The following is a 21,844-nucleotide window of genomic DNA, read 5'->3' as shown; positions in this document are numbered from 1 at the left end:
TCGGTGAGTAGGTGTCACTTGATGACACTCTTGGTGATTCCTTCCATCACTTTCCTGATGATTGGGAGGAAGCTGATAGGGTAGTAATAAGTCAGGCTAGATTTATTCTTTTTTGGTGGATAGGTCATACCTGGGTAATCTTCCACATTGTCGGTAGATGCTGACATCATAGCTGTGCTGGAACAGCTTGACTAGCAGAGGTCTTCAACACTACAGTCACATGAGCCTAGACGGTGAGCATTGGTTGGATATTTTACCATAGGAGGCATCACACCAGGTCCTGATCATCATCACCCTGCTGTCCACATGCACACTTCACAAAAGGGTCGCTGGATAGCAATCAGCAGCAGGAACTCCCAATGATTTTCCCCCATCTAACCCAGTGGCGCTGAGGCCCAATTGATGCACGGTACCACTCCCTGGCTGAGATCAGCATCTCAGCACAGACCTGGGCTGGAATCTGCAGCCTTCCTGGTCTGTGTGGTCAGCCACAATTTCAGGCAGCACTGTAACGTGCACAACAGGTTCCAGCAAGCGGCGCTCTGCCCTTCGGGTGAGTTCCTGCGGGCAGACCTATTGTAACGAGACGTGGATCCACCAGGCGGCGGTATAGGCGGAGTTATGTTTCCTGCTGAAGGTGATGTGGGGAGAATCCGACAGTCGCCTCTGGGCATTATCTCACCACATACCCATGCGCTTAATTTTTTTAATGTATTTAAATGTGGTGACAGTTGCAACCGGCGGTGCCATTTAAACACTAAAATGTTATATTTTATTCCCAATAAATTTACAGGGAAAAAAATTCAGCGTAAACGACCCAGCCATGGCTCTACCCGAGCCTCGGGTCGCTGTAAATGATTAATTACAGTTACCAGAAAGAAAGGACCGATTCCCGCGAGATGTATCTGGGATTAAAGGGTCGGTCGGCGTTGCTAGCACTTTTCTAAGCTGCTGCCACAGATTTGCTTGTCGGCCGCGTGGCCTAATGGATAAGGCGTCTGACTTCGGATCAGAAGATTGCAGGTTCGAGTCCTGCCGCGGTCGCATTTTTAATTCAACAAAACAATTCTTTTTAACCGAAGTGTAGAGAGAATGACTGATTAAAAAATATGTGAAATGAGACCCATCCTCAGAACAATATAGTATCATGAAATTTTATTGCACAGGAGGCCATTCGGCCCATCACGCCTGTGCTGGCTTCTCTAGCAACCTAGTCCTACTACTCTGCCCTTTCCCCAACCCTTTTAATTTTTCAAATATTTATCCACTTACCTTTTAAAAGTTATTATGAATTTTGCTACCACCACTGTTTCTGATAGGGCATTCCATATCCTAACAGCCCTCTGTGTAAACAAATTCTCCTAACCTCTTCCCTCCATTTTTCTGACTATGATCTTAACTGTGTGCCCCTATTTAATCACACAGCAGTTCTAAATTACAATGTAATTACTTACCTCTGAAAAGAAAAAAAAAATTACTTACCTCTGAATTAATTAAAATTCAATTTGGAATTGCTGCAGGACAGCATTCTAAAAAAATGTGTCAATCAACAGAAAAGGAGTAGCTTTAAATACGAACAAATAAAAGCTGCATAAATTGCAATCCTCAGAGTGTGGGGAATTAGAAGGAATTATGCCACAGGAACTTATAGATTTAATAGCACTAACAGAAATGGCTGCAAACAGGACAGGAGTAGAAATAAACATATTGGGCTGGTTTTTTTTGCGAAAATAAGGGCGAGCCTAACAGCGCTTATCGTTATTTCAGGGCAAATGGTAGAGCAACTTCTGGTGACCGCACATGCACAGTTAAACGCGTAAATCCGTAAATTGCTGTACCAGATGCCCTGCTCCTCCATAAGCTTCGCAAGAACGACATCTCGCCAGCCGACTCACCGTTCAAACTAATGGAACGGCGTGAAGTTCCTACATCGACCTAATGGATACGAACTAATCTCGCCAAAAAAAGGTATGTCAAGTCATTTGAGTCTAAGCACACTTTTAACGGCGTGGTAAGTCTTAATGACTGCCAAAAAACCTTTGTGGCACTGCAAATTAACTTTTAAAAACGTGGACTCTCATTCCTTCAGATTTTAATTGTTGTTGGACATTTAAAAAAAAATGTTAGTTTTTAAAATTTTAATTTTTTTACTTTTTTCCCTCTTTATCTCTGCCTCTTAATTCAATATTTCTTACCCTCTTTTATTTTGCTTTCTGTACCCGATCTGACATTGAATTCACTATTCTAATTTACACTTCCTGGTCCTGACTGTGCTGCTTATTAACATGCTTTAATTTGATAGGTTAAGGGGATAGACAGTTGCTTGCCCCATTCAGGCAGGTTCTAGCTGTCCTGTGGAGGACGCTTTGGATTCAGAGTCCCATGAAAGGAACTTGCCGTGAAAAAAAACAAGAAAATTTTATACGTAAGTGCTAGTCTAACGAGAGGTGGGTGCTATTCATTCGCCACTCAGAGGAAAATCCAGGCCAACGAGTTTTAATATTTTTAGAAATGACAGAATAGGTAAGGAAAAAAAGAGGAGGGCAATATTAGTCTACACAACCCCTACTTGTGGGAGGGAAATCTGTAGACAATAACAACTTGCATTTATATAACACTTTTAATGTAGTAAAACATCCCAAGGTGCTTCACAGAAGCATTATCAAACAAAATTTGACACCAAGCCAAAGAAGGAGACATTAGGACAGGTAGCCAAACGTTTGGTCAAAGAGGTGTGTTTTCAGCAGAGTCTTAAAGGAGGAGAGAGAGGAGGCGAGGTAAAGAGGTTTGGGGAGGGAATTTCAGAGCTGAGTGCCAAGAGGACTGAAGGCACAGCCACCAGTGGTGGGGCAAAGGAAGTGGGGGATGCACAAGAGGCTAGAGTTGGAGGAACGTCATGTTCTCGGAGGGTTGTGGGGCTGGAGGAGGTTACAGAGAGAGGGAGGGATTCGATAACGAGGATGAGAAGTTTAAAATCAAGGCGGTGATGGACTGGGAGCCAATGTAAGACAGCGAGCACAGGGTGATGGGTGAATGGGACTTGGTGCGGGTTAGGATATGGGCAGCAGGGTTTTAGATAAGCTCAAGTTTATGGAGGGTGGAAGATGGGAGGCCGGCCAGGAGAGCATTGGAATAGTCAAGTCTGAAAGTAACAAAAGCATGAATGAGGAGCAAATGAGCTGAGGCAGGGGCAGAAACAGGATCAGGGAGGTGAGCAGGAATACTAAAATTATTATTCTAGGAGATTTTAATTACCCACTCATTGATTGGGATAAAAGGAAAAAACAGGGAAAGTTGAATGGAATTCCTTAAATGTGTGCAGGACTCATTCCTTAAGCAGTATGTCCGTATGCCTACAAGGGGATATACATTGCCAGATCTGGATATGAGTACAAAATAGATCAGGTAGAGGAGTTAAGTGTTGGTGAACACCTTGAGAGCAGTGGCCATAATATCATAAGGTTTCGAGTCCAAATAGAAAGGGAAAAAGTTAGTACAAAAACAGGTTTGGAATAGCGCAGATTTTAGAAAGTTGAGGAGTGGGCTAGCTGAGGTAGAAAGAGAAATTGGCACATAGAACTGTAGATCAACAATATTTTAAAAAGGAGATTGCAAAATTGTAGAATAAATGTATACCATTAAAAAGAGATTACTTCAAGTTTCAAAATGCTGTGGATAAATAGATGGAAACAAACTAAAATTGAAGACGAGGGCCTATGAAAGAAAAACTTGCATTTATATAGTGCCTTTCACAACCTCAGGATGCCCAAAGTGCTTCACAGCCAATTAAGTACTTTTGAAGTGTAGTCACTGTTGTAATGTAAGAAATACTGCAGCCAATTTGCGCACAGCAAGCTCCCACAAATGGCAGTGTGATGACCAAATAATCTGTTTTATTACTGATGTTGGTTGAGGGATAAATATTGGCCAGGACACCAGGGAGAACTCCCCTGCTCTTCTTTTAATAGTATCATGGGATCTTTTACATCCACTTGAAAGGGAAGACGAGGCCTCCATTTTAATGTCTGATCCGACAGTGTAGCACTCCCTCAGTACTGTTCTGGAGTGTCAGCCTAGATTTTATGCTCAAGTCCCTGGAGTGGGAGTCGAACCCACAAGAGAGCGACATCTTGGTGACACCAATAGCTATGATAAAAATAAGAGAATATGAGAAAATAAGAAAAAATAGTAAGAAAGGGATAAGGAAACCAAAGAGTGAGTATGTGGAGAGGTCATAGGATGACAATTGTAGAAAATGAAAATGTCAGACTGGTGTAATGGAGGTGCTGTTTTGGGGCTGAGGCTAAGGCACGCTGCTGAGACAGTATAGAGTGAGCTTCGCTTTGTATCTAATCAGTATTGTATCTGACCTGGGAGTTATTGATGGCAAGACTGAGTATCTGAAAATGAAAATGATTAATTTCTCAACACTGACATTGCTTACCTCAATGAGCACAAAGTTCAACACTAAAAACCCCCCCAAATTCCCAATATTCGCAAGAAATTCACAAATTTTAACTTCCAACCATGGGAAACTTTTAGTGAAAGATTAAAGGTTATTGCTTAAAAACATACAAGAATGGTTCAGTCGGTCTATCGAGCCTGTACCATGCTGTCGTGGTGCAACAATTGCACACATCATCCCCATTTGTTCTCCCCCCTCACCCATGCAATCTCCCTAGAATGGCCTCCTTCTGTGCTGTATCATTCTATGATTCTGAGTCTAGAATTTATGATTCTGTTTTTACAGCAAGATCCGGCCAAATGTAATTCAACCCAAACCATTTCAGAAGATCAGCAAAGTGAGCTGTTTTAATTATTGTACCTCGAAGAGCATCATCAAATCAAGAAATGTGTCTGAAATGCCTTGGACAAGGTACAAAGCATAGTGGAGAGTAGATATAAACCAAACGGATGCAAGCTGTCTCTTTAAAATAGAAAAGAATCTCACAAATGAACACTAGTTCCGTTTGAACATGAAAGAAAACAAATTGAATTTCAAGTTCCGCTGGGACCACGTTAAATTAATTCCACTTTTTTCTAGTGGGATCCTTATAGAGCAGTGGCTGACTCATTCGGGCTGCTCCATTCCATTTGCTTTCTTGGCGTTCAAGGGATTGACGCAAGTGTTTTAATGTTTTCAGAAGCTCCTTGTTGTGTCTCAGTAGAGATTCTCTCTCCTGCAAGGCCACATTTCGCTCCCTTTTGGCCACATCTCGCTCCCTTTCTGCGAAGACCAACTCATTTTCCAAATCCTGCAATCTAAAAGTTATAGTGCAACAGTTTATCCTGTCAAAGGGCATTTTATTCCCCCCACCCCGCCCAGCTTCTCCCCTCCTGTAGGTGCTGCCACATGTGCAAAAGAATTGATTTTGCAACTAGTGAAGTTATACTAGTATCCATAATTTAAATTTACTTCCTATAGCTGACACTGAAAACAGAATCTCTCTCCACTTATTAAATAGGCCAAAAGTCTAAACTTAAATTCTAAGTAATCTTTGATCAGACTGAAAAAAGTGGAATCCAATTTTTTGAATATTTTTTAGCTCAGAACACTACTGTAAACCATTGATGTCCAAATCTACATATTGTGGTTCCGCATCAGTGAAAAATAAGCTATTGGTGATTAAAGATGACTGAATGCTGTGTGGAACATGATGGAACTGTCATACCAAGGAAGGGAACTGGTCAAGGATGAATAATGTAGGATGTGGGATTAGAGACATTTTCAGGAGTTTTGCTTGATTTACCTTTAGGGGCACAAAGGACATTTGTAGAACCTGAGCAGAATACTAAAAGGGTTGGGATAGTTTCAATGATAGTCCTTCGACAATCTGTCCTATGTTTTTTGGGCCTAATGGCCTTTTCTTGTTCCATACGTTTTTATGTTTACATATATTACATATTGGATCGGATCCTGCAAGGATCCAGAGCTGGATAACTTCTTAATAAACACTGCTGGTGATCAACATCTTTAAATAAAATTGTTTTAAATGTTGAAAAAACTATAACTTCATATCTGAATTTGTGAAATTGAAATGGTTGTAAAGAAATTTAAACAGAAGCTCATTTGATGATGTTGGCTACGTCATCAGAATCATGATAATATGGCATTATGTTACCGTAGTAAATACTCTCTCTTCAAGTCTCCCAGGGTCCTTTTGAGGGTGAGCGCCTCTTCCACATAACCCTTCTCCAGTTCTTGTTCAAGTGTTTGCATTTGTCTCCATAGTTTGCTTCTCTTACCACCATTATCCTGATTCTCTGTAAACACACACAAGCAACATTTTTGAGATTGTCACTCAGCCAATTCAACAATAGAAAAATATAGCTATCTAAGTCCATGGAAATATGAGGATAGAATGTGCCTGAATGTGAGAGAAAATAGATTTCAGTCTCAATGGAATAGACTCTGTTTGTGTGTGCAGTTGTTGAACCATTAAAGGAATGGGTGATGGAGGGATTGTCATTGAGAAAACGCTTAGTCATGTGTTAAGTGATCCTTCTTTTACTCCATGCCTTTATCATAAGAACATAAGGACAAAAGAAATAGGAGCAGGAGTAGGCCATACGGCCCCTCGAGCCTGCTCCGCCATTCAATAAGATCATGGCTGATCTTCGACTTCAACTCCACTTTCCCGCCCGATCCCCATATCCCTTTATTTCCCTAGAGTCCAAAAATCTATCCATCTCAGCATTGAATATATTTAATGACTCAGCATTCACAGACCTCTGGGGTAGAGAATTCCAAAGAGTCACAACCCCCTGCGATAAGAAATTCCTCCCCATCTCAGTCTTGAATGGCCGACCCCTTATCCTGCGACTATGCCCCCTAGTTCTAGACTCTTTAGCCAAGGGAAACAATTTCTCAGCAACTACCCTGTCAAGCTCCTCATAATTTTATATGTTTCAATGAGACCACCTCTCATTCTTCTAAATTCCAGAGAGTATAGGCCCATTCTACTCAACCTCTCTTCATAGGACAACCCTCTCATCCCAGGAATTAATCTAGTGAACATTCGTTGTACCGTCTGCAGGGCAAGTATATCCTTTCTTAGATAAGGAGACCAAAACTGTCCACAGCACTTGAGGTGAGGTCTCACTAAAGCCCTGTCCAACTGTAGTAAGACTTCCTTACTCTTGTACTTCAACCCCCTTGCAATAAAGGCCAACATGCCATTTGCTTTCCTAATTGCCTGCTGTACCTGCATACTAACTTTTTGTGTTTCTTGTATAAGGACACCCATGCTCTTAAGTGTTAGTTTCACTGACTCGGAGTACTCTCATCTCTGAGTCAGAAATTTGTGGGTTTAAGCCCCACTCCAGGACTTGAGCTCATATTCTAGGCTGACACTTCAGTGCAGTACTGAAGGAATACTGCACTGTTGGAGGTGACGTCTTTTGTATGAAATGTTAAACAGGAGCCCTGTTCCAGTGATTCAGTTAGATGTTAAAGATCCCATAACATTATACAATGAAAAGCAGGGAGATGTTCTACATAACATGCCTCCCACAGCGAACGTTATCAAAAACAGAGGAACTGGTCATTCACTTCATTGCTGTCTGTGGCACCTTGCTGTGTGTAAAATGGCTACTGTATTTACATAATAATAGTCACTGATTCGTTATCCATGCAATGGTTTGGAAGATATAAGGTGTTTTATTCATATTAATGAAGTCAGTGCTCCTCTGAACTTTTCTTTCTTGTTCTCCTGGGCTCCAAATGCACCATTCTATACCCCCCTTGTTCTTCCTACGTTGTCACTATGTCAAAATTAAGAGACAATGCATTGTCTTTTAATCTTACTCGGGACCTCAAAATTGTTCATCTCCTTATCTCCCTCACTGTTCTCTTCCTCCTACAATTTACAGTCATTAAAACCCGTGACTGTGTTCAAGACCTCAGGACATCCCAAAGCACTCTACAGTGAATGAAGTACTTTTTGAAGTGGAGTCACTGTTGTAATATAGTAAACGCAGCAGCCAATTTGCACACAGCAAGCTCCCACAAACAGCATTGTGATAATGACCAGATAATCTGTTTTACTTGATGTTGGTTGAGGGATAAATATTGGCCAGGACACCAGTGAGAACTCCCCTGCTCTTCTTCAAATAGTAGCATAGTAGGTACAGCACAGGAGGAGGCCATTCGGCCCATTGTGCCTGTGCCAGCTCTTTGACAGAGTTACCCAATTAGTACCATTCCCCAGCTCTTTGCCCATAGCCCTGTAAATTTTTTCCCTTCAAATATTTATCCAATTCCCTTTTGAAAGATACTGTTGAATCTGCTTCCACCACCATTTCAGGCAGTGCATTCCAGACCATTACAGCTCACTGTGTAAAAAGATATTTCCTCATGTCACCTCTGGCTCTTTTGCCAATCACCTTAATTCTATGTCCTCTGGTTACCGACCCATCTGCCACTGGCAACAATTTCTCATTGTTTACTCTGTCAAAACCATTCATGATTTTGAACACCTCTATCAAATCTCCCCTTAAACTTCTCTGTTCTAAGGAGAACAACCCCAGCTTCTCCAGTCTCTCCATGTAACTGAAGTCCCTCATCCCTGGCACCATTCTAGTAAATCTCTTCAGCACTCTCTCTAAGGCCTTGACATCCTTCCTAAAATGTGGTGCCCAGAATTGAACACAATACTCCAGCTGAGGCCTAACCAGTGTTTTATAAAGGTTTAGCAAATCTTCCTTGCTTTTGTCCTGGGATGAGAGTGTTGTACTATGAGGAGAGATTAAGTAGAACGGGCCTATACTCTCTGGAGTACTCTGAGAGGTGATCTCATTGAAACATATAAGATTCTGAGGGGGCTTGACAGGGTAGATGCTGAGAGGCTGTTTCCCCTGGCTGGCGAGTCTAGAACTAGGGGGCATAGTCTCAGGGTAAGGAGTCGGCCATTTAAGACTGAGATGAGGAGGAATTTCTTCACTCAGAGGGTTGTGAATCTTTGGAATTCTCTACCCCAAAGGGCTGTGGATGCTGAGTCATTGATTATATTCAAGGCTGAGATAGATAGATTTTTGAACTCTAGTGGAATCAAGGGATATGGGGATCGGGCGGGAAAGTGAAGTTGAGGCCAAAGATCAGCCATGATCTTATTGAATGGCGGAGCAGGCTCGAGGAGCCGTATGGCCTACACCTGCTCCTATTTCTTATGGTCTTATGTACTTTATGCCTCTATTAATAAAGCCCAGAATAAGAAAGAAGATCATGGGATCTTCTACCTCCACCTGAGAGGGCAGATGGGGCCTCGGTTTAACGTCTCATCCAAAAGACGGCACCTCCAACATTCCCTCAGTGCAGCACTGGAGTGTCAGCCTAGATTTTGTTTTCAAATCCCTGGTGTGGGACTTGAACCCACAACCTTCTGATTCAGAGTTGAGAATAATACCTCTGAACCACGGCTGAAGGGGGTTGATAGGCCAAGGACCTTTTTTTATTCCATGCATTTTAAAAATAGCTTCCCTAGTCGGGATCATTTTATTTTTTTACCTAGGCTCCTAGTTAACGCTGTGTTGCGTAAGACTTTGGCCAACTGTACATAGCCTGTCTCATTCAGCAGATCAGAGAATGGCTCCAAGACCCAACATCCTTCCCCCTCCAACAGTGAGAGCAGTTTGGCAATTTTAAACTCTTGGCTGCTTTCCCTCTGCAGGAAAAAGGAATAGAACACGTTGTAAAATAAAACAAAAAACAAATACAAATTCAGAAACAAAATTTATGTTTCAACAAAGGAACAAGTGCAAAAAAAAATCACCCTTTATTTATTGCTTCTCAAAGTGACCTCCTGTTTAGTTTAGTTAATTTTATCTGAATCCTCCCCCAATTTTCTCCCCTTCTTTTGCAAAACTGCTGACTATGGTTGGGATACAGTTTCATTGGTGCCGGCAGCTATCCAGTACCTCAACCTAGTTGTCAGTCTTCATCTGTGGACCTAGATTGTGAGTGTTGGCAGCATATTTAACTGAGAGGGGCATACAGCCAAGCCTGATCCCATTCCCTGCCGACATCAGCCCAAGTGTACTTTCCAGCAGGAGTCACTGAATAGCACGCTAGGGTAGGAAACCTGGCTGATTTTGCCTTTTCTAGTCCAGAGGCACCATGGCCAATTTTAGCACCTGTGCCACTGCCCTTGCTATTTGGTCTTTCCACTTGTTTTTTTAAATGCACATTTTTTCCTCCTTTACCTGGATTATTTGGATCTGCTGGTCAGACAGAATCCCTTTTTCCCGGAGAAGTCTATAGAATACTGGTGACATCTGAAGCTGCGAGACAATCGAGGAAAAATTCGCACGGATCACATCCTTGTGAGAATCTTCGCTCTGTGCAATTTCACGGTTAGCTCTGAAATCTGGGATTTAAACACTTCTATTTAACCTGTAAGTAGATTGATTGTCAGCAATCCAACACTTTGATTTGCTCTTTAACCACAATCCAGATGCAAGGCAAAATGGGACAAGTAAGGAAACAAAAGGTGGGTCCAGAGAGCCCCTTTTGTCTTGCACCACATCCCTTTTGTCGTTTAATCACTCCTTAAAGCCCTTCACCCTATCACAGACCTTTCTATTTTGTTCTTTCCCTCCCCCCTTTTCCCTTGGCTCTGCAATTGCTTAAAAGTTGTTCATCTCTAACATGTTCCGATGAAAGGTCATCGACCTGAAACGTTAACTCTGTTTCTCTCTCCACGGATGCTGCCCGACCTGCTGAGTGTTTTCCAGCATTTTCTGTTTATTTTTCAGATTTCCAGCACCTGCAGTATTTTGCTTTCGTTTCAGGGGAGGAGGGCAGGGGAAGAAGATTAAAAGGACAGACAGATGTTGAGCCATGGGTAACATGTGAACATACAAAATTGACGGGCAGTAAAAGACCAGCTGGTCCATCAAGCCTGCCCCACACCATGATGGCTGGAGCATCACAATTAAACACTCCCTCGCTCCCCCCCCCTCCCACCCAGACTACTCTGATGTTGTCTTTATCCAGGGGACCCTCAAGACAAGTATCACCTTGAAGCTGAGTGACATATTCATAGGTTCTGTGACCATGTTATAATAGTGTATTGGAGTAACTTGAATTCTGTTTTCTCACCTTGGCTGACCATAACTTCCTGCCCCTACCTATACAATGCCACAATGAAAAATCAATTTAACAGTGTGTACATATGTGAAAATTACACCAAATTTATTGACCTGTGTAAGCAGAACTACTGAGAAATGATTTCTTCATCTTAGTTGCTGGTTTGATCATTGCTGTGAAAAGAAAAAATAGATCAAGTGACAGTGGTACAGTTCCTTCTACTGAAATAACAGTCAGCAGATTATTTACAAGCAGTTCTCCCAATGGTTCAGTTGGTCAGGTTAATATATGACAGCACCATACAGACCAGGAAGGCCCCAGGTTGCATCCCTGGTCTGTGATGAGCTAGCTGATCTCAGCCAGAGTGGCTGGAGAAGGCACCACAGCTGGCCTCTGGGCTAGAGAGGGGAATATCAGCTAGGGTTCCTGCTCCCGACGATGATCCACAGACCCCTGGTGGAAAGTGCATGTGTAGATATTGGTTGAGGACTAGGATCAGGCTTGGCTTATGGTGACCTCACTCAGTGACACTTACTGCCCAGGCTCACATGTTAAAATCGGTGACTTGAGTGAGGTGCCAGAGGGCGACCAGCACCTCCAGAACCATTACCCAACAAAAGTCCGAGTCTGCAGAAAAGGAGGGGAGCAAAAGGGGAACGGAAGTGGAAAATAAGAGTGTGATTATGTTTGTTGACAAATATATAATTATGAATTCTGTTATGTTGGCTTTTTCAGGCAAGGTCTTTGTGATTAACCCACGCTCTAACCTTCCCTTGGAACAAAACTGCGCACTTGCACCCTGTCTGTTCTCGGGGAGGATAGGATGAGCAAGCTGGTATTGTAGTGAGAGAGATCCTTTACTATTTGGCTGTCATAGCAACAAGGACACAGGAATACAATGAAACATCTTACACTAGACAGTTAACCCCTGGGGTCCCAGAACATTGTGAGGGGTGAAAATCCCCTCTGTGTCATCACAGTGTCAATTTAGCTAAGTCCTGCTTTATTTATTTTCCCCCTTTGTGTTTCTCCCCTCCTCTTCTGAAGATATTAGCCTGTCCTGGGGTACGGTTCCACAGGTACCTCCGTGGCCATTCCTCATGTGTAAGTGTAGACAAGCTATTCAACTGTCGAGGAAGCATCATACATGACTCCAATCCTGTAATCACCTCACCCGACATCCACACATCTGCATTTTCCAACAGGGGTGATGGATCAGTGATAAAGAGTTGGACTTCTCAGCGGTTATTTTCCTTCCTAGCTCAAGGATGCTGAGGCAAATTATAGAACTCCAACTGCCTCCTCGGTTGAGATTGGCACAGTCTAGGGATCAAACCTGGGGACTTTCTCGTCAGCATCAGTACCACACCGCTGGGTGTCTTTACTACTGAGGAGAGGGAGGGTGGGGAGGTGTGTGGAGAATGTGCTTTGTTTCAAATTCATATTCAGTTCATGTAAATGCATTTCAATTGGAGAACATTGGACCCTCAGTGGTAGCATAGCTGTAACAGTGCTGTTTTATTAAACGGATGGAGGCAGACTAAGTCCCAGGACTGTCTGTCAGTCGAATTTGCCTGGCATCGATGTGACATTCTGTGCCTACTCTAAGCTATGTATTTAGATTTTTTTTTTAAAAAAGAAAAAAAATTATTTCTCAGCCTAGCTCTTAGTCTCCCAGCAACGGTAGGCGCCAGTACTGAAAATGATGTCATGATGCTGGCACGCTTGCTGCATTGTAACCATGGCGCCCAGTGTGCCCGCTGGTGGCATCGTACGCCCATACCACACATGGAAACAATTCATTCAGCTGGCCTGCCAGTCATAAAATGCAAACAAGGGAGTCTAGTACTCAACCAAATCAATTCAATTAGGCATTAATGAACTGAAAGACCCATGTATATCATGGATTTCATCAAACCAGGGTCTGTGTGCTCACAAAATGTGAAACAAAATAGTAAAGTGGATAATAATGGGCTGTAGGGAGAGATAAATTCCTGCATTTGAGTTCAGCGTTACTGTTAAAACAACTTGTTCATTTTATATTTTTATTGCAAACTTTTGAGTTTGGTTGCTGTCACTGTGTGATTCCCCCCTGTCACAGCAGCAGTTTCAGGACAGAACAATGAGTGGTTCTGGCCACTGTGTGAAACTGGGCCTCTATTGTAGGTTTTACAGTACTTGTCGGCCAATCAACAGCATTCTATGCGTCTACTCAGCCTCATTTGCATGAACTCATTCTCTCCTGAACAGACCCATTTGGCATTGTTTCAGCTCCGACTCAAAGTCCCATGAAGGTGCCAGATGGGATCTTTATTCCAGACTTTCTTTCTCACGAGAATTTATAGGGACATCACAGTAAGTTTTGCATATTGCAAATCTGGGTGATACAGAATTAAGCAAGCCAATAGAAATCAATGGCTGCCAGTATGGGCACCTCATTTATACACAGTGCAAAGCCTTGAGTTTTCTTTTACAATTTCTCCCCCGCCTTCTCCAGAAAGTGATGACTCTCTGCTGGGATACTGTTCTACAGATCCTGGCTGTCCTCTGATAGCTGAGCCATGATACTATTCTTTGTGCATAAGCCTGGATGCGGAAAGGCCACAGTTCAGGGCCCTCCCGCCATTGTATACTGAGGGGCTGGAATCAGAGAAAAACCCTACCTCGGGCAGAATGTAAAATGACAAATGAATGTAATGTGATGTACCTGCATTGTATCTGCAATCAACAAGCTGTATTGATTGTAATGCAATGAGGCACCCTAGAGTGTCATGAACTGTAATTATCATGTACGATGTATAACTGTATTGTTTGAATCATATTTGAACTCTACTGTATGTATCTTGCAAATTATATGACATGCATTGTTTATGTTTGAAATGTGATATGGCAATTGTACTATTTGTACCTTTACAAATTTCATGAATAAAGTGTAATTTTGAAACCAAAAAAATGAGCCTGGATTGAAAGTGTCAGCAGATTATTCAACAGCCAAAAGCATCACAGTCAAGCTTGATTCTGTCTTCATGCAGCACACATACACACACCCACACCCATTAACTGGATAATGATTAGAACCAGGAACTTGTAATGATTTCCCTCTTCCTAGCCCAATGTCACTGAGGCTGGTTGTAAAGAAAGACTTGCATTTATAAAATGCCTTTCATGACCTCAAGATGACCCAAAGCGCTTTACAACCAATGAAGTACTTTTGAAGTGTAGTTACTGTTGTAATGTAGGAACCACGGCAGCCAATTTTCACACTGCAAGGTCCCACAAACAGCAACGAGGTAATGACCAGATAATTTGTTTTACTGCTGTTAGCTGAGGGATAAATATTGGCCAGGACACCAGGGAGAACTCCCCTGCTCTTCTTCAAATAGTGCCATGTGATCTTTTATATTCACCTGAGAGGGCAGATAAGGCCTTGATTTAACGTCTCATCTGGAAGACGACACCTCCAACAGTGCAGCACTCTCTCAGTATTGCACTGAAGTGTCAGCCTAGATTATGTGCTCAAGTCTCATGAGTGGGTCCATGAAGCCACAACCTTCTGACTCAGAGGCGAGAGCGCTACCACTGAGCCACAGCTGGCACTCGATAGTCTCCCTAGCACCACCTGGCTGACAGCACAGACTAGGGATTGATTATGGATCAGTAAAGCCTCAGCTACTCACAGCCTGAACCAGCTTGAACAAGTTTTCTAGGCAACAAAATTTGTTTTTCAATGTTTTAAAATGAGATGCATTACTCACTGTGGTCTGTGAAAACCCCACGAGTCTGTGATCAAGGTGTGTTCTGAGCCATGGATTGAGCTGTGTTTACATTGTTGGTTGCTAGGTGACTGCACATAACGCTGCTGAACTCACTAGGCTGGGTAAGAACCTTGCCCAGGCAGAATAAGTGTTCCAGCTTACCTCATATTTATTTGCTCATTTACATTGCACAGCCTATATGGATCTGAAGTGATTTTGAATAGTTTGTGTGATTCAAGTGTGATGTTAGCGGAAGTGCACTTAGGCAAGAGGAGTGAAACCATCTCCAGAAGAATGTCTCACACAGGGTGGGTACAGACGAGGAAGGCCATTCAGCCCATCCTAGCTCATCATTCAAAAAGACCCCACAGTTCCCCCATCACAGCATCCAAAGGTTTTTTTTTAATGAGTCCAGGGGGTTTATCTCCACTAACCTACCCAGAAGTCCATCCCACCTACTGATCACTCTTTGCATTAAAATCTTTCTGACATGAGTCCTAAATTTGTCTCTGTATCTCTGTAATCTCGTCCAGCCCTACAACCCTCCAAGAACTCTGCGTTCCTCCGATTCTGGCCTCTTGTGCATCTCCGATTTCCTTTGTCCCACCATTGGCGGCTGGGCCTTCAGCTGTTTAGGCCCTAAGCTACGGAATTCCCTACCTAAACCTCTCCACCTGTCTACCTCTCTCTCTTCCTTTAAGATGCTCCTTAAAACCTACCAAGCTTTTGGACACCTGTCCTAATATCTCGTTATGTGGCTCGGTAGAAGTGGAGCAAGATTGTGATAGGGAAAGCTGCAGGGTCCCCCTGGAACAGATATCTTTGTACAGTGTGCATCCATATTTGACGTTCACCTATTTATCCATGATATTGCGACAAATGCCTCAGATTAGCTGCAATAATGGTCTAGGCATAACAGAGAATCATTAAGTACCAGTATATGATATGAGGAAAAATGAATACTGTTAAAATTAAACCTAAACTGTTTGGATTAGTGATTTACAGACTATAGCCCTGATTTTAACTTGGGGCAAGCAGTGAGCGTGGGCCTCTCAACATGAGACCTGGGCCATTTTAACTCCCAGGCCTCATTTAAATAGACCAGGCCCGACTCCCACCCGAACCTGGCGTCAATGACATCAGGCCAGCGGGCGGAAGTCGGGCGAGTGTGGCAGGAGGCCTCAGCGAGGGATCTGCGGGAATGGTCCCCGACAAAGTAGGTGAGGGGAGGGGGTGGGATCCCAAGCGATCGTGGGAAGCCCATGGCAGGGAAGGCCCGGAGAAGTATTCCTGCTCCCCCTGGCCCCCGAAGGAAATCTTTAAAATATAAAATATTTTTATCTTATAGCAACCTCTTCTGGGCGTGCTGATCCTCTGCGTCGGGTTTCCCAGGCGAGCCTGGCAGCAGGCACCAAACTTGCTGCTGCCGGTTAAATTAATATTGGGGTCTGTGTTCCCTTTCACAGTCAATGTTCCCTGTAACAGTCAGTATTCGCTGTCACAGTCAGTATTCCCTGTCATAGTTGGTGACTCCTGTCACAGTCAGTGCTTCCTGTCACAGTCAGTGCTCCCTGTCACAGTCGGTGCTCCCTCTCACAGTCAGTGTTCCCTGTCATAGTTGGTGACTCCTGTCACAGTAAATGCTTTCTGTCACAGTCAGTGCTCCCTGTCGCAATCAGTGTTCCCTGTCATCGTTGGTGACTCCTGTCACAGTCAGTGTTCCCGGTCACAGTCAGTGCTCCCTGTCACTGTTGGCGCCTCCTGTCACAGTCAGTCCTCATTGCGGGGACAAAAGTAATTTTTGCTCTTTCTTTTAATCAGAAATAAAAAATGTTGCATAAATGCAATGTCAGTCGTCAATGAGTTAAAGAGCTGGTTATCCCGTTCCACTGGTACAATTAAAAAACCCAATGTGCAGGAGACCGCCAAAGTTGAAAAGAATAGGAGAGGAGACAAGGCAAATAAGTAGTGATTAGGTGATGCCAATTTTGGTTTTAAAAGTAAGCAGATTCTAAGAGGGAATTTGTAGTTTGAAATCCTTGGGAAAGAATGAATTAGTGTTGAGAAGAGTTTTGATTTCAACATAGTGAGGATGCAGGGAGAAGGTAGGATGCTGTAATTGGAGATTAGGAGGTACAAGATAGAAAAATTCATAGGAATAATGGCCCTCTATCTATAATATAAAAATGGTATGTCTAATATGCATTTCCTGTCCATCACACTTCTCTGTCACATTTCAAGTGTCACACTCAAATTTCTGAGTCATACTTTAAAGGAAAGTGTAAAAAAAAATTCCAGGAATTCAAAATACTAGAGCCAGAATGCCTGTAGTCTCTTAATTAACCCCCATATGAACTCACCTACTTTTTACTTAACAGCAATTAGAATTTGCAGCCTTAAAGAAACAGCACATCCTTTTACGCATCATGACAATTTCCAAGGGATATTTGCTTGTGGTATTAATTAATTACAGAGAGAAAGAAAAGAAAGGTGATAACAGAGAGAGAAGTTAGAGGCAATAGACAAATTTGAAGATGAACTGTTAGAACTCGCCTCAACTGAGAATGAGTCTTTCAACAATCTGTAGGAAAGATTGCGAGTGAGAGAGGTTGGAGGCTAGAGGTGAGAGAGAGATAAAAAGCTATTGTGTGTGTTAACCCATTGCTGCGGTCTTAAAGAGGAGCTGTGCAATTGAGGAAACGTGAGAATGACATGAACTGTCACAATAGAGATGATGAACATGTATCACCATCCTGAACGTCAAATGCTGAGCATGCAGTGGAACCAAAGGGAATGCAAGGCTACCGTGTTCCTTCAAAAAATATATATTATAGAGTGTTTTTTAAAAGTGCAGTCACTGTGTAAAACCTTTTAGATGAACAAGATACTTCTTGAAATTGCCCTGAAATATCTGTACTGTGAGAAAAGTCACAATGGGAACTCACATCTTTTCCATCTTTGATAAAGCCACACAGGCCGCTCTCGAGGCAGCACTCAGCCTAACATTCCTGACAACAAAGACCCTTTTCACTGGTCTACCTGCACTGTAATTCAAAGCCATCAAATTCTGAATCATCTGTAAAGAGGCATCAAGATGCTGCAACTTCTATCTCTCTCTGAACTCGGCCGCTCTCCTTAAAACACTGGGACCTAAATTCCTTAGGGCCCCAAACCGGGCACGATTCCGGCAGCTACAGCTATGGCCTGCGGAATAGAGATGCCCGAGGACCGAAGTAAAGTCGCCCTCCGGCCTCATCAGAATAATTCAGACGCCCCAATGCAGCTCGCCTGTCGGGGACTTACGGATTTCGGCCTGCGCCGAAGCCCAGAGATAAGCCCGGTGAGGGGAGGTAATCGGGAGGGGAGGGGGGGGGAGCGAGAGCTGGCCGGTAGTGGCCCACGGTTGTTTTGTGGATCTCCTTCTGACTCCATAAAATGCTAAAAGGTTTCCAAGCTCTTGGGCCTTATTCAAGTGGCCTGCAGTGGTCCCACTGAGGACCGCAGGTTAGGCTGCTCAAATCGTGGAAATGCCATTGGGCGTTTGACCATCGCAAGCTCTGACTAGGGCAAACAAATTTAGAAGTCTGGGTCTGAAATGAGCGCAAGAGCCTCATTTCTATATTGAAATGAGGGCTGCGCTCATTTCAGGCGGCTGCCAGGGCCGCCTATCAAAAGGCCCTGACCAATTTAGCAATGGCCTGAATTCCCAGCTTCTGCACTGCTAAACTGGTTATTGTTGTGCCTATTTTAAGACCCATAAAACGGGTGCAACAGTGTTATATTTAGGCCCCTCTGACTTTAATGTAAGTCAATAGCAACTGATATCATTTTTTGTCCTGGTTGTCTCCTCCTCTAAAGGCACTGATTCTTGTATGGCTACCAACGGTCACTCAGGACCCCACTGATATTTCATGTGTGAGCCTAGACCATAATGGGCTAAAAGTTAACAGCCCTTCCAGCACACTTCTGCTGTTGGGGGAACTACAATCTGCACCTGACCATGCAATGCCTAACATGGGAGTGCCTGATGCTGCCATTGAGTGTCAAAAGTAGAAAAGTGCTGCATTTCTACATTCTCATCTCTCAACCTGATGAGCAGGAAGAGGTAACTCCCCCAAACACAATTTTTTTAATAGTCTGCAGCACCCTCAAATAACAGTCCATGTAATGGTCCTGGATAGAAATGCATTCCCTTTACTGGGATATGTGGCTAGATGTTTGCTGATGAGATGAATGGAAAGGAAAAATCTACACTGAATATATTTTCCAATCACTATTCACTTCACGGCAATATTCCTCCATTTGGGCCTCGAATTGGCTTTGATGGTAAGAAGGTAATAGATGCAAAGTGCATGTGGAACAGGATGTGGGCAGCAGAATTTTGGATGATTTGGGCCAACCAAAATGGAAATTCTGACTGATCCACATCTTAAGTCAGGCAGTTTGCCAGCACAAAGGCAGTTCTGAGTGAAAGGAAATGGTGGAGATGTAAAGGTGGAGATGCCATCACCATACATATGGAAGCTGACCTTCTTGCCTGCAGATGCTGTCACTGTGGACTTGTATGTAGATGGGAAAGATAGAGAGGGGAAGGAAAGATCCCTTGGGGACTCCAGAGGTGAGTATGTGGGGGCAGGAAGACAATCCATTGCTGGAGATATACAGGCTGCATTGGGACAGAGATGATTGGAAGTTTGCAAGGGCATTTCCACAAGAGGTGAACCATAGTGGAGAGGCGGTGGATGAAGGTGTCATTATGGACCATGTCGAACGCCATGGAAAGGTCTAAACAAAACATGGAGGGACAATGTGCTGCGGTTGCAGTTACAAATAGTGTAGGGGATTTTGGCCCGAATGGTGTTCGTGCTGTAAGCAGGATAGAAACTAGAATGCAGGGAGCTGTAGGGGAGATGAGCATAGAGCTGAGAGCGACAACACTTCAAGGATTTTAGAGAGGAATGGGAGGTTAGAGGTACTTTTATTCTCTTGATAATTTCACTGCCCATTGATGTGATCTCTCGCTGCGTGGACATTAAAAGCAATAGCTCAGTGCAGTTCGTTATCACACACCACTCTCTGGAACGACTTTGGAAACTTGAAATATCACACAAATGATAATGTTTTATTGATGTATGTTTCAATCATGAGAAAGACCTTGATTCTTGTCATGTGCTGGTAGAACTGCCCCTGTGAAAGAACAGTCACAACTCCAGTGCGATGGTGTAATATTCTCTCTTTTGGGATCACTAACTGTTTTTTACTGCAATCCTCTCTTGGCTCAGCTGGTAACAGTACTAGTCAGTGTGGAACTAAAACATACACAACGGGAAGATGCTTCATTCGTGATCTGTGCTGACTCCGTAAACGTCAGCTGTGGTGACAGGACACTACGATTAGTCTCAATAGCATTGGGCTAAGAAGGGGGGATAAAATCGGACAGGGTTCCCGCTCCTGACCTCTACCCAGTAACCCCTGCTGAAAAGTGCATGGACGTTGGTGACGAGGGCATTGAGCATGGCAATGCTAACTTGGATAATAGACGAAGAATGGCTGCTTGGGTCACTTGATACTGGAAGGTGGCTGGACCGTGGAACTGAACCCCAACAAAAACCAGTGACTTCTGGAGAGAAGAGGAGAAACTGAAAAAAAATGCCGCCAGTTTGAGATTTTTGATAGGAGAGTACATGAATACATTGGCATTAAAATTAAAAAGGGAAAAACTGCAAATGCTGGGAAATCTAAAACAAAAAACAGAAACGTTTTATTTTTAATACTTTAACATTGATGTGCAATGTACACTCAAAATCTGTTAATCGGGACACTCCACTGTAAATAGCTGTCCCATTTATTAGATTCAGGGTGCCCTCAACAATATCAATTCACAGTGGGATTCATCAAGTTCGTAAAACAATTTCCACATAAAGAGATGTGCCCATTCAACAGAATGTCATCAGGATGAACGGATGGAGAAATCAAAACTTTTGCCGCTCACTTGGGTCTGCGCTTTTGCTTTGTGCAATCCCCATTTTTTTTTTTTGGTGCCTTGTCGGAACTGTGACAGCAGCAAAGTGACTGCACTTGGCCAAACTCTCTGAATGATGTTGTCTTTGGTCATCTTTGGTCTCATCTCCCTCCCAGCGATCAGTTAGAATCATTCCCCGCTGCAATTCCCCAGCGCGCCCGGCAGATGGCAGACACAAGCCGCCCGCCGCTCAGTCACCAACTTGAAGCCAGTCACAGTGGCAACGCGAGGGATCCGAGCAGACAAGTGGCACACAGTAAGTTTGAAAGTTCAGAAACATTTGTATATTTTGCAAGTTGTACATTGCAAGCTCGCGGACAGATTCGTTCCCACAATTGTAACCCTCCTAGGTTGATGGTTTTAAGCATGTAGAGGCGGAGACTCGGGTACACAATGGAACTTACACCTTTTTATAGTTAAAAAAAAACCTTGCTACAGATCATTTAAATGAAAAATGTATCGTTAGAAAAAGTTTGCATCAAGGGGTGCCCTGGTAGCTGAAGTTTGAGATTGTCTATATATATATAGTAAATTCTATTTTCCATCAGAGCGAAAGCTGCCCGTATCGTCTCCTTTATTGGGGAATTCGAGATTTTTATAATTTTAAAGAAACGTATTTCATGCTAAAATTAAATTTAAAACTACAGAAAACGGTGACAATATACAGTGTGGGAACCAACCGCTTCATCGGTCTGAGACACAAGAATATCAAAGGCGACTCTGCCGTTTGGGCAAAGTCAGAAATGGTCCCGGACCTGAGGGACCGTCCGTTCGGATCTGAATCGATGCCACAATCCCAATTAACCCGCCCATAGACAGATTCATCGGCGTCGGTAAAGGGCATTGCAACTGGCTGCTAAAACCCCAACCACCCTCAATTGGAGCCAGTCCAGTAGAGTGACCGATCCAGTATATATATCTAGTGTAACGAATGGTACAGTCCAGTACAGTGACTATGACCAGCCCTGTAGAATGATCAGA

At 43.3% G+C, this 21,844-nt stretch overlaps 1 protein-coding gene, 1 long non-coding RNA gene and 1 other non-coding gene across 3 annotated transcripts; 2 read left to right on the top strand and 1 right to left on the bottom strand.

Annotated features, from left to right (window-relative positions):
• Positions 1-911: 911 nt before the first annotated feature.
• Positions 912-13,884, top strand: LOC137301606 (uncharacterized). The gene is made up of 3 exons (XR_010958319.1): positions 912-1,023; positions 1,768-1,968; positions 10,753-13,884. It is a non-coding gene; the product is annotated as an uncharacterized lncRNA (long non-coding RNA).
• trnar-ucg (transfer RNA arginine (anticodon UCG)) lies at positions 972-1,044 on the top strand. Its single transcript has one exon. It is a non-coding gene; the product is annotated as a tRNA-Arg (tRNA).
• LOC137301605 (uncharacterized) lies at positions 3,652-14,900 on the bottom strand. Its single transcript, XM_067971155.1, has 6 exons — positions 14,842-14,900; positions 11,200-11,259; positions 10,201-10,364; positions 9,506-9,662; positions 6,123-6,264; positions 3,652-5,262 (listed from the first exon to the last, which is right to left on the bottom strand). The coding sequence occupies exons 2-6, from the start codon at positions 11,255-11,257 to the stop codon at positions 5,025-5,027; spliced, it is 759 nt and encodes a 252-aa protein (XP_067827256.1). The 5' UTR covers positions 11,258-11,259; positions 14,842-14,900; the 3' UTR covers positions 3,652-5,024.
• Between the last annotated feature and the right edge of the window lie 6,944 nt (positions 14,901-21,844).

Source organism: Heptranchias perlo, chromosome 34, assembly GCF_035084215.1.
Source record: "Heptranchias perlo isolate sHepPer1 chromosome 34, sHepPer1.hap1, whole genome shotgun sequence".
Taxonomy (NCBI): Eukaryota; Metazoa; Chordata; class Chondrichthyes; order Hexanchiformes; family Hexanchidae; genus Heptranchias; species Heptranchias perlo.
The sequence above is the reverse complement of the archived record's forward strand: the minus strand, read 5'-3'. Positions and strand labels throughout refer to the sequence as shown.